Raw genomic sequence first — 18700 nt, 5'->3', positions numbered from 1 at the left:
AGAGAGAGAGAGAGAATGAATTACACTCAGCATTCAAGGGCCCTGGGCCTAGAAGTGATGTGTCCATGCTGTTGTGGAAAGACGAAATTATGGGCTACCTGCAGACATGCAATGGAATAAAGTCAGAGTAACAGAGGGAAGGTATACAAGGACTTGGGGGCCACCGGCCCGAGACACAACTCTCTCATCGTACAGGTCATACCCTGAACATGGAGTTGGGGAATCCGACATCCGGACTGGAGGAGACTTGACGGGGCTCTCCTGAGGAGTGTCAAACATAAGGTACAAGGCCTGCTTCTTCGGAGTGTCATCGTCCTGCTGCAGGAATCAAAGTCACACATACATTAGCTGGGTGCAGTGACCTGAGTATGCCACCCAAGTGAAGGAAGCACTGGTCCACAGGGAACAAATAAGCCTTCAGTTTTCTCAAGTTCTCGAAGGAGAGGAGAAAGCAAGAGGTAACTAGGAGAGGGCCAGGAGGGTGGAAGGGAGGGAAGGGCTGTGGAGACCTAAGGTGCTGCCATGTGCCCTCGTCAGACCTCAGCACGCATGGGTTACAGGGGCAAATGCCAGCACTGAGGCTGCGGAGCCAGCCAGCCATGCTTTCAGCCCTCACATGGGAATAGCGGATGGCAGCACGCTGACCCCAGTGCTGAGCGCTGCCGCTAGGGCCTATGGAGGCTTAAATGAGACGTTCCCAATCTCGTGCATTTGAATACTTGGTCCTCAAATGATGGTGTTTGGGAGGTTTGGGAGGTATGGCCTTGCTGGAGGAAGGTATGTTACTGGAGGTGGGTTCTGAAGGTTTAAAGACTGCTTCTTGCTTGCAGTTTATGATGTGCCTCTGATCTCCTGTCATGGACTCTGACGCTCTGGAACATAAGCCCAAATGAACTCTTTCTTCTGTAGGTTCACTCGGTCATAGTGTGTTATCACAGTGACAGCAAAGTAACTAGGGCAGACCCCAAGGAAAGAGACAGAAAGGACAAACAAGAAGGCTTCTTTTCTCCTTGGCTGAGCAGGAGGGCCATGAGCAGACACCATAACCAGGGCTGAGGCTCACACCCTGGGAGTCCATCCATGGTCAAGGCCGATAAGAGAGCTCAGGTGGCTTTGGGCACTGATTGTACAAAGTGTGACTAACAGGGAGGAGTCACCAGTAAGGTGATCATACTAGTGTTCCAAGGCCTGGAGCAATGAGCCTAGGAACGAGGACTGGCATCTCTATGTGATGGGACAGCTCTGAGGGACCCCACAGAAGCCCCTGCCAGGCCAGTGTACGGGAGGAACTCACAGGTAAGGAGGAGCCAAGCTTTTCCATGTATTCAATTTCATAGGAGTTTCTGTAGTCCAGCTCTGAAAACAAAAATGATGAGGCAAGATGAGTACAGGGGAAAGAAGGAAGGACCTGACCCAGACGAGCACTCAGGGGCCATCACTGATAGAGTCCTCAGATCCTGCCCTCAGAGAGGCACGGTTCAGTTGTTTTCAGTCTGTAAGCTTTCTGCTGGTAGGAGTTTTGGCCCTTGGAAATGTGAACAAAACCCACGGAAATGAAGCCATGTGTCCACACACAGGTCAACAATGGGCAGATCCAAGAGTGCAGTTTGGAAGGCACACGTGCTTTGGGGTCTCCTCTTCTAACTCTCAAAAGCTGCACATAGAATGGCATGTCTCAGAGACATCTGGGAACTATATTGTACCTGTCCCTCTCTATGGGACATGGAGCCCCACAGGGACATCAGCAGCCCCTCGCTGACCCCTGAGAACTCCAGAACACTCCTCTAGCTTTGCTTTGTCAGTTGCTCATTCCCCCCAGTGCTGCTAGTAGCTTTGAGGCTTATGTCTGACATTTTGAGAGAATATCTTACTAAAGCTGGTTTTAGGGATCTCTCTCTCGAGGACCTGTAATCTGTTACTTGGTAGAGTCATGTGGGTTCAAGGCCTGCCTGGGCTACAGTTAGGTTCCAAGGCAACCTGGGCAACTTAATAAGGAGACATGCCTCAAAATGGGCTGGGGGTGTAGCTCAGTGGGAATTCTTGGCGAGAATACACAGCGCCCTAGGTACCTTCCTAGTACATGGATGGATGGAAGGAAGGAAGGAAGGAAGGAAAGAAGGAAGAAAGAAAGAAAGAAAGGAAGGAAGGAAAGAGGGAGTCTCATCTGCATTACATTCTAAACCACACAGAATAAAGTCAAGCGCAATTAGCCCCCTCTCTCATCAGGCCACACCAGGTTAGGAAGAGCTCCATCATCAGCGCCAAGTGGCTCATTGTCTTTACAACTTCAGAGACGGCCGAGCCACTGAAGGATCGGGTTATTTACTGAAGAGGTCCATAGTTATTTTTAGAATCCTCTCATGTCCAAGGACCATTTTGGAGACTTACTCCAATAGTAGGGCATCTCGAAGCAAAGAGGACCTAGCTAATCATTAGAGTTTTGTTAGGGAATGTCCTGGCAAAAAGATGAAGGGTCTTCATTTCTAGGAGCAGCAAAATCAACTGACCAGCCTTCTCTGAACTCACTTGATTCAGCGACAAAATTAACATCGAGTACCATGCTGTTCTGGGTAAAATGGCAAGGTACTGGTAGTTCAGACCTTTAAGCCCAGAGCTTGAGAGGCAGAGGGAGATCCTCTGTGCATGTGAGACCAGCCTGGTCTATAGAGCCATTTCCAAGATAGCCAGGGCTACACAGAGAAACCCTGTCTTGAAAATCTAAACCAAACCAAACAATAACTACAAAAAGACAAGGTATAACACAAAAGCCCTACAACGGGTTGCACGAATGTGAAGAATCATGAGCAGACTTACTGTTACTCATTCTAACATTTCTCTCTGAACACAGGTGATTGTTTTTTTTTAAGGGAGATGGATAGACAGAGAGCCTGGAGAAGTAGGAGAAGACTATACTCACCTACAAACATAGTACCCACCCAGATGGACACCTTGCCCTCTGCTGGATGTAGGAGAAAGAGCTGAAGCAAGTGTGTATAAGAAGGTGGTACTACCACATGGCTATGCAGATCTGCAGGTCTAAAACCAATTGCTCTGGGCTGCAGAGGTGGCTCAGTAGTTGAGAACATGCAACGCTCTTTCAGAGGATGAGATCTGGTTCTCAGCACCCACACTGGACACAGGCTCACAATGGCCTGTTACTCCAGCTTTTGGGGATCTAATGTCCTCTGGATTCCAAGGGCACACGCACAATGCACAGAAACTCATCTCAGCACACATTGACACACAAATGAAAACAAGTACATTGAGAACAAAATAAAAGCAACTGCTCTCCGGGTTTCCTGGTCCTAAGGCAGGTAAGGTCCTAGAGACAGGCTGGCCTAACACTTCCTAATCTTCTGCTTAGAGGCCAGGTTTGTTTCCATGCCACCAAACAGTGCAGAAGAGAAGGGCATTCTTTAAACAGGAGAGCACACAGAACTGTCCATCAGAGAGTGTACTCACCGGGAGATTATGGAGGTGACAGGCAACCCAAACAAGACAGTGCAATTCTGTGGGTACTTGCTAAACTACTGTCCTCTGGGGTTTTGAAATAGCAAAGACAACTTGAAGCTCTTCAGTGATGCTTGTGCACCCAGGTAGGAAGGAACTAGCTCACCCCTTCATCCTACAAGAAGGCAGGAAGCCTGATTTATCTTCACCTAAACAGCAGAAAAGAACTACGAAACCGCACGGACCAGGCATGTGGGGATCTCGCCAGGCCCTCTCAGGGCAAAGCTTCTGTTCCCTCAGTCTTAAAAGTGGGGACTACAGGATCTACCACAGAGCTCGGAGAAAATGAAGCCCTGTATACAAAATAACAGTCCCCGCTTTGCCTCTCTCTCCTATAGAATTACCATTGTTGTGAATGTGTGCTCCAATAGTAATTATGATGTCTAACCCAGTAATTCCTTCTTCCTGTGGTTGGTGACTTCTGTATGATGAAGTCTCAGACCACAGCTGCAGCCCTGAACTGATTCATTCTGAGATTCACAGCAGCACCCCAGATGTCTGATGTGCGGAACAAGAGGGAAGACATGATGAGAGGGTTCTATATCCAGGGTGCTTCACAGAGATGAACACGGCAGGGCCAAGGCCTCCGAAAGGCATGGTGTCATCACATGGATGGGATCTGTCACTCAACTGTTAAAATGGATGGTCACTTGCCAAATCTTTACTGATGTTTTCTCAGTTAGCAGGTTTAAGAAAGTTTTGTTTCAAAGTTAGATATATTCCTATTTGCTGAATTTTCTCTTTCTGTCTGTCTGTCTGTCTGTCTGTCTGTCTGTCTCTCTCTCTCTGTGTGAAGGCATGTGCATATGAATATTCATGTGTGTGAATATGGATGTGTGTACAGCACAGTGTATACATGGGTGTCAAAGGACAAGCTTAGTTGTCATCCCATGTTTTCCACTTGTTTGAGGTGGGTTTTCTTGTTTTGTTTCTTTAGATGAAAAATGACAGATCATCTGACCACTACACTTCCTGAGATTCTCCTGTCTCTGCCCCCATCTCTCTGCTGGAGTACTATGATGCTTGTACTGCGCATGCGCATCCGGCTTTTACAGGGGTTCTTGGAATTTGACCCCAAGTCCTCATACTTGCACAGCAAACACTTCGACCCACTGCGTCATCTCCTTAAGCTTTCCCCATTTGCTGAACTTTTGTAGAAACAATTGTCAGAAAGTTTAGTGAACTGTCTTAGTTCATGACCAACACAATTCCAAGCCCAAGCTGGCTTCTAAATGTTTCTTTTCTTTTCTTTTCTTTTCTTTTCTTTTCTTTTCTTTTCTTTTCTTTTCTTTTCTTTTCGTTCTGGTGTTTAGAAGGCTCTTATCTAGCTCAAGAGAGGTGAGCCAGCAGGGAACTGGAGATGCTACCCAAGTGGCTTTTTTCCCTCCTCAGGTCCCTCCCTATGCAGGTGACAGCTGCTGTTTACCTGCCCTGGCCTTGCATTTCTTTGATCTCAAACCCATCTTCAGCTCCTATGATGCTCATAGTAGTGTGGAGACATGGAAGGGAACTAGTTGTTGCTTTCAGTAAGCACACAGCCCAGTAATGAACACAAAATGCACAAACTTCTTCATCATGATCTTAAGAGGTCCCAGATCAAGCATTAAGGGAAAGGAGTAGATATCCAGGCAAAGGCTGAGACAGGCAAAGGTGGGGAAGGAGGGTGAACTTCTGGTTCTACTGTCTCTACCTTCTAGACGGCTGGGAGTGTAGGTGTGTGCCACTAGTTGTTTATGTAGTAGAGAATGTTTATGCAAAATGCACTCTGCCAAGTGAGAACACGCTAGCCCTAAGATATATGACTCATTCAAACCCAACAATCAGAGAGAATGCAGAAACTGAATACACAGCATAAAGATAGACACCAAGATAAGACAAGTGCCTGGGACCTCCAAATGCAATCAAGTTCTCAATAGCAAGCAGGGGTGGGGGTGGGGGTGTAAGCCTCTGGTTCCAGGCTTCATTAAAATGGGTGGTCATACTGGCCACCCATCCTGTGGGGGACATGAACAATGTTGGTACCAGAAGACCCAGAGGTGGGGTGACCTGCAGTCAAAGATCAGTGTGAAAGATGTCCCTTTGGAGCAGCAGCGCCTTTCAAAGCTACAGAAGGTATCCAAGCCATACAGCCAAGAACAAGCAAGTGAGGGTTCAGATCTGGGCTAGAGGGTTCTAGTCTGGTTCTCAGCAGGCATCATAGGGTCAAGGGACAGGTGCTCTCAAGCCATAGCTTTGCATACAGTAGGAGGCGTGCAGACTGTCACACGGGTAATGGTTACCTGGCTGGCAAGTACCTTTTCTGGCTCTTGGCCCCCTAGGGACAGTATTCTCCAAGGCAAGGTGTGGGTCTGGCTGGCCACCGAGTTGCTTACCCTCTGAGGGTGAATTGAATTTGGTCTCATTTACAAAGTTAGACAGGTCCGAGGGCTGAGGGAAGTCCTGTTTGTCGGCATCCAAGTCCACCGTCATACACGTCCACTTCTGGCTAGTGACTGCTAGCTTCTCCTCATCTGTGGCATGAACCACTGTAGAGATTGCTGAGGGTGCTTCCGGCGTGGCAGCTGGAGTGGGGTCCTGTGAGGAGATGAAGCAGCCTTTTCTTTCACCCAGACTCCTGATCAGAAGCCATGCCCCACAAGCCAGGGAAACCCCTCCATCTGTTCCCTGGAAACTCTGATCCACAAGGCCTCTCAAGGAAACCCCTTCTCTCCTCTATGGATCTCTTTTACTGATGGTTGAGTGACTATGGGCTATCAAAATTAGCTAATTAGGGATGGGGATAAAAAAAAATTAGTTAATTAAATTGTTAAGTTTTAGGCTGGAGGAATGGCTCAGAGGTTAAGAACACTGGCTGCTCTTCCAGAGGTTCTGAGTTCAACTCCCAGTAACCACATAGTGGCTCACAACCATCGGAAATGGGATCTGATGCCCTCTACTGGTGCATCTGAAAACAGCAACAGTGTATCCAAAAATAAAATAAACAAACAAATCTTAAAAAAAAACAACAAAACCTGGACATGGTGACTCCTATCTGTAATCCTAGCATTTGAGAAGCCGAGGCAGGAGGACAGTTGGGACTGTGAGACTAGGCTGAGCTATAGCGTAGGACTCTTTCTGCAAGGTCTAGAGATGTGGCTCCGTGGTATGGTGCTTACCTTACGGGGGGCACAGCCCTAGGTTCAATTCGCACCACCCCCACCCCCACCAAACCTCATACAGTGGCTCACACTGTGATCTCAATACTAAGAGACTGAGGCTAGCCTGGGCTATGTAATAAGTACCAGGCCAGTCAGAGCTACAGTGAGACCCTGCCTCAAAACAAAACAACAAGTCTCTATCTTGGTTGTCGGAGACAGGCCAGTTAGTTTAACTGTAGTACCAGCAACACTAACAGTCATCACTCCAGTCCTTTTGAAGAGAGAAGGGGGTTTTACTGCCATTGTACAGGGCAGAGAGAACTCAGGAAGAGCTACGATTGGACCTCAAGTCTCCAATGCCTGGAGCTAAGGTCCTAGTTCCACCTGGTCAACCAGTGAAGCTGGCCTGGATCTGAAGAGCAACTTGTCTTACCACCCAGAATGGTAGCAAGCCTGCCTGAGGATTACCTTCCTCGGTCTATAGAGAGTTGAATGAAGACATGGCATGGGCTTGTTAGAAGCACAGCTAAGAGGGAAAGATTTATTTTATATGTGTAAGTGGTATGGGTGTGTGTGTGTGTGCATGCGCTCACACAAGCAGTACCCACAGAGGCCAAGAGAGGGTGTTAGAACCTTTGTACAGACAGTTGTGAACCACCATGTGGGTGTTGGGAGCGTGTGCCTGGTATGTGTGCACACACAAAGCAGCATTAAAACTCCCTGCTCGGGGCTGGTGAGATGGCTCAGTGGGTAAGAGCACCCGACTGCTCTTCCGAAGGTCCAGAGTTCAAATCCCCGCAACCACATGGTGGCTCACAACCATCCGTAACGAGATCTGGCGCCCTCTTCTGGAGTGTCTGAAGACAGCTAAAGTGTACTTACATATAATAAATAAATAAATCTTTAAAAAAAAAAAAAAAAAAAATCTTTAAAAAAAAAAAAAAAAAAAAAAAACCTCCCTGCTCAGCAGTGTACTACTGAAGGGGTCATGGGAATGCTGTACCTGAGAAGGTGGGTCAGACAGAGGAGACCGCTTTGGAGACTTCTTCACCCTAAATGTGTCACTGTAAATAAAATGGGGTCACAGGTCATTCCAAAGCACCCAGTAACTTCCTACCCCACCCCATCCCCGCCTACCAAACCCCAGCTAAAGGGAACCCATTCTGACTTTCTAACTAATGGTTCGTTAGCCCCCAAAGGGAAGACCCACCAAGCTGGAGACCTTTAAAGACAAGCCATTTTGGAGAGCTGACCCAGAAAAAAAAATGCAGCTAAATTTAACTAACTGTTCTTATTTTTATAAAAGCAAAGTCGTGGTGAGGAGACTACGTTCTGAGCCAGCTACGGTTGGGGGAGGGCTGTAGGCTTATGCCACTAATTAACAGGATCCAATCTGCACATGTGCAACGAGACACAGCTCTTCATGAACAGCCAGAGGAGCCCACACGGAAACAGAAAAGTTCTGGATCCTGTGGGGATCCTGTGAGCCCTTTGTACTCACAGGAACACAGAGCACAATGGGTCCTTCTGCTCTGGAAGACTCTGGGTAGGATTCTGACTGGAAGCAGAGATGAGGAGGGTGGTAGTTTATGTCTTTTCCCTGGCTATGGTTAATGGACCAGATTCTACTCCCTCCCTTCCTTCCTTCCTTCCTTCCTTCCTTCCTTCCTTCCTTCCTTCCTTCCTTTTTCTTTCATTTGTTCTTTCATACAAGGTAATGGAGGTGGAGTGTCAGACGGGCCCCAGGAGAAGGGATGGTTTTAGCATAAGCAGTACTATTTGGTTTAGCATAAAAAGTACTAATTCCAGGTTCGCATAAACAGTAATATTCCAATTTAGCATAAACAGTGCTATGTGGTCCATTAGTCACCATGCTCTTGGGGTCATTTCTATAATCAAAAATGAAGGCCTCCAACCTGCAAACTGGCCCTTCCCTTCTGGTTTACAGCCCTCCCCAGTATGGTTTTAGGACCAGGCAAAGCCAGAGCATAGGTATGGAGGAGGTGGTCCCTCCCTTTAAATCCATCACACACCTCTGTTTTCCATATTAACTGAATAGGTACAGAAATCTGGTACCCAAGTTCCTTCCTTGTGTACTCTCAAATAAAACACTCCAACAATGGCATTTGATCATTAAAAAAATGACCATAAATGGTTATTTATTGCATTTATGGCATTTACTGTAAAACAGTCTAGTCCCAACATAAGGCATATATTTATTCATGCATATAAATATATAACGGTTTTGTAATTGCTTGGGTAAGACAGCATTGGGAGACTCTGTGCTTTCCGGGGGAGGGGAGCTGCCCCTGTAAGGACAGGGGCAAAGCACATAGATTCAGAGCCCTGGCTAGGATACAGAGCACCAGAGGCATACAGATAGCCAGTTGCACTACTGCCTGGCAAAGCTACCCACAGATCTGACAGGTTAGCACCCAGCCTGGATGTAAGTGACCAGGAGGAGCACAACCATGCTGGCAATGGACTTCGGCTGTGGGCTCCACACTGGGCTGATCCCACATTCCCTCAGACTTCTGAAAGCATGAATTTGCAAGAGTCCAGATGGTAGTACTTCACAACACGAGAACCAGCCTCGGTGGTCTCCGCCCAGGCTTCACGCAGTGCTTAATATGAAAGCATCCTGCTACTTACTACTGTGAGCAGTCACCCACCAGCCCAACGTACAACAAAAAGGAGGGGAATGAGGAGTTAAAAAGCAATGTATGATAATGATTTAAAAGATAAATAAATATAAATAAACCAAGCAGGGGAAGTGTTCTGTTACGGACAAGCAGGCAGCTGCTGGTAATCACGTTTCCCTTTTCACAGGCAAGCAGTCTCATGCTGATCACAGTGTGGAGATGAAACAGAAAAGCAACCCCTGAGTCCACGGGAGCCCTGCACCCATCACTCCCAGGCTTGACACAGAAATAGAGCAGCCACCACAGAGAACAGAGGGAAAGGGCTTGCGAGCAGAAGCAAGGCAGAAGCCCCACACTGGGTACAAAAGGCAGAGTACATTAAATTTACTTACAACAGAGAACACACAGACATCACATCTTCAACCATCCTAAGACAAGAAGACAAAGAAGAGAGACAGACAGAAGGAACTGACAAAAAAGATAATTCTGCAAACACTGGGTACTAGTGGGCTAGGATGCAATCATCCATCGTGGATTCCGCTCCAGCAGGGCAGCCTTGTGGGAAAGGGCTGCCTGGACACAGCTTCCGCTCCAGCTTCTGGCCACCCAGAGACTTGGTACCTAAGAGCTCTGCCTCCACACATAGAGTCTTCCAAATCAGCAGACCCACATGTGTAAAGGGTGAGACCAGGCTGCAGGGTCCGCTCCCTCAACCTTCCTTAGCTCTGATGAACTAAGGGATGTATTACTCTCTTGGGCCAGAAGAAGGGAGTGGCTGCCAGGTGATTCTCCTTCCAATTTATGGTGTTGAAGGGTAGACATTTGTGGGTATTATTCCACTTTTGAAATAAAGTTCTATGTTGATTTGGTAAGTGGGGAGGTAGGAAGGATGTGGGAGGAGTTCGGGAGGGGAAACTATAATGAAAACATACTGTATGAAAGACATCTATTTTCAATAAAAATTATATATATAATTCAATATAATAATATGTAATATAATAATATATAATTCAATATTATATACAATATAACATAATTCAATATAATAATATATATTCAAGCCAAGTAGACCCAGAGGGGCCAGTACTAGGGCATGGTCCTCTGCCCTGGGAGGGGGGACTTAGTCTTTCCCACCTGATTAAATTACAGTTGATACTTCCCAAAAGAGTCAGACTGTCTGTAGCAAGCCTGCACATGGTCCTCAGGAATGGACCTATGGCCAACAAAGTTGGACTACACAGCTAGAGGCAAGTGTTGGTGGACAAGCGCCATTCTTCCTTCCTAGGGACTGTAGGTCTGCTTCCCCTATCCACGTTGCACTAATCTCTTCTGCTCTTAGAATGACTTAAGTCTTGTTTGAAAAAAGATGACCAGAGAGAAGGTAGGCAGCAAAGAGCCTGTTTCTTTGTTCCTTTCCTTTCCTTTCCTTTCCTTTCCTTTCCTTTCCTTTCCTTTCCTTTCCTTTCCTTTCCTTTCCTTTCGAGTCAGGGTTTTTCTGTGTAACAGTCCTGATTGTCCTGGAACTCACTCTGTAGACCAGGCTGCCTCTGCCTCCCGAGTGCTGAGATTAAAGGCATGTACCACCACACCCGGTTAAAGAGCATGCTTCTTGCAGGCTCATCAGATGGCAAGAAGCAGCTTTCCATCTGGGGCTTTCTGCAGCCTGGTACCGTATGATGCCCCTGAGTTAAAGTCACATTAGCAGGTAGAAACAACTGCTGTACATTTTAATGTTATTTTGCAGGGTGTATATCCTAGTGGCATTGTATATGTTAACCAGGGAGGAGTTGAGCTTCCAACAGGAAGGTGGCCAGGTCTCTCATGTCTGCTCCTTTTCTATGGAACTTTCCATACTCCCCAGGAGTTGAAAGGTCATCAGTAGGTAAACATAAAGCTACAAGCCACTGGCTTATTGAGGTAAAAAATAAATAAATTAAGGGCTTTGTGGGTTCCAGGATGGGAAGATAAAACCACGGAGGCTTCGGACAGAAAGGCAATGTATGTCCTGCCTGCTTGGAGAAACAGTCACAAAGATGGTGTCACCACAGCAACAGAGGACAGAACAAGGGCAGCTGGCGATTCTCAGGCACAGGACTAAAAGTCACAGGAACGCACGCCCGCTCACAGCCCTTACCACCTCCCTCCTTCAACTTACGTCTTTAGTGGAGTCTTCTTCTTCTTGGCAGGTTTATTCAACCCATCCCCATCTGCTTCCGTGGTGCTGGCTGGGATCTCAAAAGAGGCCGGGGACTTAGAAGGTGAGCTGGGGGTCTTAGAGGATGCCTTAAAGGGGTCAAGGGGCTCCTCACAGGCATCAGGGTCAAAGTTGTACGATTGTTGGGACAGTTTGGGAGACTCTTGCATTTTTGAGGTGGAGGAAAAAGGGTTAAAATTGGGGTCATCCCACTTGTCTATATCAAAGGTGTAGGTACCTTTAGCAATAGGGGTGTCACTGGGTTCAGTAGGGGACCTTGGAGGCGAGGCAGGAGTGTTGTCAAGTTTCTCGGGGGTCTTTTTCATCTTTGGCCTCCTTAGGGGCATTTTGGCAACTGGCTTCTTGCCTATCTTTTTGGTAGGAGGGGCGTTTTCCTGCTGACTCTCCCAGCTTCCCTTGTCCTCAGAATAGTCAAACTCTAGCCTCACTGACAACCCCTTGGCAGGCAAGTCCTCTTGCCCCCCACTGTCTGACAGGGTCACCTCCACCGCCTCAGAGGCTGTGGTGAGAGGCACTGATTTCCTCCCAACTGGGGGTGAGTTCTGCACTCTGCCACCTCCAGAAACCAGGGGGCTAATGTCTTCTGCACTCTCCAAAGTCAGAGGACAGGTGGCTGTGGGGACAGCAGGGGACTCCAGGGGTGTCTCGTCTGACAAGGTGCAACCAGCGCCCTCAGGTGTGGCCGACTCCGTCTTCGTCTCTGGTACTAAGTGTTCCTCACTGGGGAGTGGACTCTCTTCTCCTGGTTCCTGTTGGGTCTCCTTCACTGGGGGGGTTTCTGTGGGTTTCTTGGTGGCTTGCTTCTTTTTCAAGGAAGGTGGCCGTGTTTTTTTAGTTCGCTTAAGGGTGCTGGAAGCACTGTTGGATCCTGTGCCACATGCATCTGTGGTAAGGGTCCCAGCTTCAGGGCTGCCGGGGCAAGAAGCACCGTCAAAGTCACTGGCTTGTAGGCTAAGCGAGCGGGACAGCGTGGACTTGGAGGGTGGCACGGACTCGGTGGATTTCCTCCGCGTGCTCACCTTACACTCTTGACCCTTATAGTCGGCAGAGCACGGCTCCAAGCTCTGGAAGTTATCCACCAGCTCGATGCTGTCGAAGTCTAAGTTGTAAGTCCCGCTGCTGGCTATCGGCTTGTCTTCATCGAACACCGCCGAGGAGGAGTGGGAAGGACGGAAAGGGCTTCCTTCCACGGACTCGCTGCTGCGAGGGCCATCGGGAACCACAACCGGTGGCTCAGAAATGCATCCTGTGGAAATGAAGACAAAGCGGGTCACCTAAAGACATGGGATACTTGGGATCATTTCTCATCCTGAGCCAGACCCCCACTCCACAGAGCAGAGGTTGATAAACTCCAAAGACAGACACCCCCCACGGGCAACAGGTTCCGGTTTCCATGCATCAGTGGGTGCAGATCCTGGACAGGTTTCCCTCAGTTCCCTCATCTGTACAATGGGAGCCAGGTAGCTGATGAAGGAAAAGCCCCCATGGTTCATTCCATAGCACTTTACCAAGTGCCTGACTTTGACAGGGGTCATGCTGGGCATCTGAGCAACAATCAGAAAAGACAAAGGCTTGTCCTCCCAGCCTAGCAGCCATTGTCATTGCCACCAAAGCGTCTATGACTACTTACTTGCAAGAGACTCTCAAGATCAGGCCCAATGACAGTCCCTCATGAAGAAGGAATTGGGGAGGGCATCAGACCCTCACCTGAGAGTCCCATCACTCCGTCCTACATCTACCCATCTGCACATGGTCTTGTGGTAGCATGTGGCATACCAGCTGAAGGAAGGACTTTATATTTGGAGCTATGAGAAATCGTTGCCCAGAGTGAGGTGACTTTCTTTGTTCTGGCAGTTTTGGGGTTACCCAGACTGTAAGTAAGGCGAAGAAGCTGGACTTTGGAGGAATGATACTGTAAGTCTGCCATTAGTGCCCTCCCTATCTGGTGGATTTATATCTCACCAGGAAGTTCACAAAACAAAGAGAAATCTTCCCAGACAGAAAGGACCATATGTGCCAGGGCCCTAGGGTAGGAGTATCCTTGATGTATTATAAAAAGAATGATGAAGCTGAAGCAAAACAAAACTAGTAACCCGTCGGTATGGACATTAAGTATGGCCACAATCAACCCTGCTTCTGACTGCTTAGACACTGGGAAGACTGTGCAAGGCTGAGCAGGACCGAGCCTGCCCTCTACCACCTGCCTCTCCAGACACGACCCGGACCCTCCTCTCCCACTGACACAGCTACCTCGCTTTGGCTTTGGATCTTATCTATTCTCAGCCCTCTCCTCCCAGATGTCTAGCCCCTCCGACCTGCTAGCCAATAAGCCAACCCTCCCTTCCACTGTGCTCAGGGACTCCAACTATCAGTCAAAGGATGCCCAATGATCTCAGCTCCCCACAGCGGGGGAAACCAACCAGCCCTCACACAGCTTTCTAGGTTCCTAGATGTTCTGCTAGAGAAAGAAAAACCCTGTACCATGGTCTCAGAAGGCAGAACAGGAAACAGAAGAGGCTGCACAGAATGGAGCTGTGACCTTGGACTGTGTGCGTAGGCGGGTGGTGATGATGTATTAACCCTTTCTCTTCAGGTGAACGTCCAGCTCAAGTCCAGGGAGCCATTACACTTGAGTTCCAGATCAGTGAAAATTCCTCTAAGATTATGTGTCACATGAGATTCATACTGAGCTGGGTATCCTGCAGTGCAGTTTTACTTTCTAAATGACTGTCCTATCCTGAGTCCCAGCAATCCAGATGTGGAAAAGGCTCACTCAAACAGGCCAGTCTGTTTCTGGAGAATACACCCCGCCTCCACACACCGCACCCGAGGAGGATGTGGCTGCTGTTGTGGGTGGAGCCAGTTCTTATGGTGCTTCCTGACTTTGCTCACAGGCAAACCCTGAGGCTGGAGTCCCAGCAGATACAGTGGGAGAGGACCGCAGAAGCCTCTTGGGTTGTGAAAGGACTTCCTCACCTCTGGTTCCAACCTGGCAACTTTTTCCCTCAGAAAGCTTAATAAACATCCCTTGGATTGCAAGCACTTAGGGAACTCCATGAGGCACCCAGACCCTAAGTGTTTGCAGCCTCTGGTCCCAGCTCCCATCACCAAACACACTTGCTTCCTTCTCATCTCAGAAGAACAGGTGTTCACCTTTCTCCTTCTGAGGTCACTTCCCTTTGCTGAGGTCCGGGCCTTCAAGCTCAGTTTCTTCTGGTCAGCAGCAGCCTGGTCTTGTAGCTACTTTGTAGCTGCTCCTGGACAATCACCTCAGAAGGCAGAAGACTACAGATGCTAAGGGGGTGGGTCTAGGGGCTGTCACATGGGAGTTGGCAGCAGGGAGAGGGGCCTCAGCCATCGCTGCACTTCGGTAGACAAGCTTCCCTTCCAATCTGTTCCATTGCCTTAGCAGCCTTCAAATGTCAGCAATTTCCCCTGCATCATGCAACAGTCAGCAGACAGCTCAGCATCTGCTCTGTTTTCCTGTCTACTCAGCCTGGCTCTCCTATTCAGATGTGCTCTTCCCTAATTAAATCAAGGCAAAGAAACCTGGTTTTATTGCAGGTTCTTACTGTCAGCCCAAAGGATGCTTGGGGGCTATCTCTCATTGTGGGGGACTGGTCTGTTCAGAGCATCAGCGTTGACTCACTAAATGCCAGTAGCACTTTCTCTCTTAGTTGTGACAAAGTGTCTCAGACCCTGCCTCCTGGGGACAGCACAGTCCCTGGTTAGGAGCTTCTATTCTACAGAGTGGTTTCTAGAGCAGATGGCTCCCTATGAGCTATCACAAGGTTGGGATGGCCTTCCCATGTCATTGCCATGGGTAAGCCCAGATTGACAAGGCAACCATGTCCATCTAATTCCCACTAGATTTCTACATAGTCACACAGAGCTGCATAAAGACTTCATTCATCCCAAACCTGGCATGCCTTCAATGTCAGTCACCATGAGGCACACCTTGAATAATACAGAGGCAAGGAAAGATGAGGCCACAATCCCAGCCATCCACATAAGCATGTCCCCTGCAATCACTATGCAAGCCTAGGCAAAGATATCTCTAGAAATCCACATTGTACCCCCCTGACTCTAGATTCTAGCTCAATCCTGGGGCAAGTTAGCATCTGCATTCGTATGAAAAAAGTCCCCACATGTTTCTCAGCTATGCTAACCAGCTCAGTTGCCCTCATCAAGAGCCAAGACTGGGTGGCTTCAACAACAGAAATGTGTTTCCCTGCAGCTCTGAGTACTGAGGCTGGAAGTCCACAATGAAGGCGTTGTCAAGTCTGGTCTCTCCCGGGGCCTTTCTCTGTGGCTTTCAGGTGGTCAGGTCTGATGTGGCCTTTCCCCTGAGCACATGTTTCCTTGAAGTCTCCTCTTGTGACAGAGTCCCAACCTAAGACCCCACAGAACCTTAATTACCAACAGAAAGGTCTCATCTCTAACATGTTACATCAGGAGTGAGGATTTCAGCATGCGAATTTAACAGATATGCAAATCAGTCTATAACATCAGTGCTGGACAGCATAGCCTAAGCTAAGCAGCTGTACTCCGAAACAAGAAGTAGAGAGAGCGTGCCCTCACAACTGACATCACCCACCTGACCCTCATCTTCCGACCGTCACCAGAGGCCCCATTTCTTAGCCTTTCTGTGGTGTCTCCCCAGTGACACTTGAGATGGCTTCCTGTTCTATGAGTTCACTCCAGGCAGGGATGCAATGGCTAGAGTGAACTGCTGGCATCCTGGAACACTCAGATGCTCAACTGACCAATAAATCAAGCCTGCAGGAAGCATGGCTGACTATCTATCTAAGTGCAGAACACAGGAGCCCTTTTGAGGCAGGCTAATGAAGACCAGCAGAGTGTTGCTCTGTCCTCTTGTAGCATCTTGGCAGTAGTTTTAGGTAATACAGTGCAAGCATACGATGAATTCAATATCTCCCAAGCTTGTCTAGCCTAAAACACATCAGGGACACTCATCAAAATCTAGACTCCCCGTTTTCCCATCCACTGATCAGTCCACCCCTTCCTGAAGAGTTGGTCAACAGAGATGTGTTGTGGTGGTCTTTTTGTGCACTGTGTAAAGACTGTCTTTGTATTATTCAAATACTGATTTCTACGCAACTGGACTTTAGTATTGTTATTCATTTGGTTGCACTCTATCTTGTAAACAATCCTTTCACCACCTTCTGACTGGTTAAACAAAGAACTAACTGGCTAATAGCTGTGGCAAGAGGAGAGGCAGAACTTTCAGGCAGAGACAGGGCCTCTGGGAATGAAGCTTAGGCAGGAGAAATCACCAGCGAGACACAGAGGAAGAAGCAAGTGCCAATACTCAGGAGGTTCTCACGTGGCAGAGCATAGACTAGAATAAATAGGTCAGTATGTTATGCTAGCTAGCTGGGAACTAGGTAACCAAAGGCCTAAAGCTATTTAAATAAATATAAGTCTCCGTGTCATTATTCGAGAGCTGGTGGTTCCAAAGAAAGTCACAATGAGGCAAGGCCCTAAATGTTCATTTTAACAAGTGTCACAATTGAGCATCCGAGACAGGGAAGCCTGTGGTCTCTTGCTTGCATGTATTTCTGTACACCATATGTGTACCTGATGCCTGAGAAGATCAGAATAAGACATTGGATCCCCTGGAACTGGAGTTACAGATAGTTGTGAGATACCACGTAGGTGCTGGGAATAGAACCCAGGTCCTCTGCAAGAGCCGCAGCCAGTACTCATAACCACTGAGTCATCTCTCCAGCCCCCACGTTTTGATCTTCAACCCTCTGTAAGACAATACTTTAGCATCTGCCCTTCAATGGCTGGAGGGTTGAAGATAAGCTCTGATAGGACAGGATTGATCTTCAGGATGAACTTGGACTTCCTGTGGAGGTCTGCCCTGCAGAGTGAGCAGGCTCAGACAGGAGCAGGTTTACAGTATCCACTACCTTCCTTGGATGGGGCCCAAAACACAAGGCTCAAGAAACCAAAGCCAAAATAGGCCAGCAAGAGCGTCAAAGACCTCTGGGTAGGCACCTTCTCTCTGGAAGACCTGGTTGAGTCTTAAGAAACCCATATGGGGAGGAGAGCTCTGAGCACTGAGTTCCTGAGTATTCTTCTTGCTCTGGCTGGTCTCTTCCCAGACCTCACTCAAGTCCCAGAGGCGTAGCAGAGATGGAGACTTTGGGACTAAGCATAATTAAGCTGGGGAGAGTCTATAAAAAACAGACTTTTTTTCATTGGGGTCTACTCTGTGAGATGCTGAATATCACGGAGTCAGGATTGGGGGAGCATAATGGGGGCTCTGGACAAATGGCATTATCTCCAGGAATCCAGGAGCACCTTTGTGCTGACAGTCCCCACCGGAAGGTGGTCACTAGGCACCTGGCAGCTTAGGCTGGGTCCCAGCTCTACTGCAGGCACAACAAATGTCCTATTTCTCTCGTTTGGTCTCTTTCCCAGTGGGTTGTCTACCCACTATGCCCAGTATACCCAGTCTATGCTGACAGGCCCTAGAGGCTGAGACACTGGGTCATCACCACTTCCAGATTCTGTTAATGTTAAAAAACATGAGTCCCTTCCATCCTCCTCCTCCAATTGTTACCATGAATAGGAGGTGAAACTGCATGAAAGCCCCTCCTTCTGAGGTTAGAGAGGTAACAGGGTGGTTAAGAGCACTTACTGCTCTTGCAGAGGACCCAAGTTGAGTTCCTAGCACTCACAAGGTGCCTCACCATCATCCGTAAATCCAGTTCTAGGGGACCTGACCCCCTCTTCTGACCTCCTTGGACACTAGGCAATCATATGACGCATATTCACACTCAGGCAAAACCCTCATCAAAACAACAGAAACGTCTAAAGTAATACATATATTTTTAAAGTGCCCCTTGGTAAGCTGAATATAGCAGCGAGGTGTCAGGCCACTAGGATGACCTGACTCTGAGAAGGCAGTGCCAAGGTGCAGGGTTGACTAAGTAACACGTCCACTCCGTGTCCTTCCCCGAAGCTCCTCAGTCTTGCTGTCACACACCCCGGGACACCTCTGCAGACAACACTGCTCCCCACTGGTACAATGATGACTGCACAGTTTGGTTTTGGTCAACGTGACACAAACCTAGGCATATCTGGGAAGAGAGAACCTAACTGAGAACATGCTTCCATAAGACTGGCGCGCCTGTGGGGCATTTTCTTAATTGGTGATTGAT

General features: G+C 48.2%; 1 protein-coding gene across 13 annotated transcripts in view; it reads right to left on the bottom strand.

Moving 5' to 3' along the window:
* Positions 1 to 18700, bottom strand: part of Tacc2 (transforming acidic coiled-coil containing protein 2) — a 210366-nt gene that overhangs the window by 23689 nt on the left and 167977 nt on the right. For 10 of the 13 annotated variants that reach the window (XM_029479157.1, XM_029479158.1, XM_029479159.1 and 7 more), the window contains 5 exons: positions 11445 to 12750; positions 7651 to 7711; positions 5883 to 6084; positions 1295 to 1356; positions 203 to 318 (listed from right to left, as the gene is read on the bottom strand). In XM_029479157.1, the coding sequence (XP_029335017.1) occupies positions 203 to 318; positions 1295 to 1356; positions 5883 to 6084; positions 7651 to 7711; positions 11445 to 12750 (1747 nt within the window). Of the gene's footprint in view, positions 1 to 202; positions 319 to 1294; positions 1357 to 5804; positions 6085 to 7650; positions 7712 to 11444; positions 12751 to 18700 lie in introns of all 13 variants that reach the window. The other 3 variants (XM_029479161.1, XM_029479156.1, XM_029479167.1) reach the window with 1 other exon arrangement.

Source organism: Mus caroli, chromosome 7 (genome assembly GCF_900094665.2).
Source record: "Mus caroli chromosome 7, CAROLI_EIJ_v1.1, whole genome shotgun sequence".
Lineage (NCBI taxonomy): Eukaryota > Metazoa > Chordata > Mammalia > Rodentia > Muridae > Mus > Mus caroli.
This window is presented reverse-complemented; position numbering and strand designations above follow the sequence as displayed.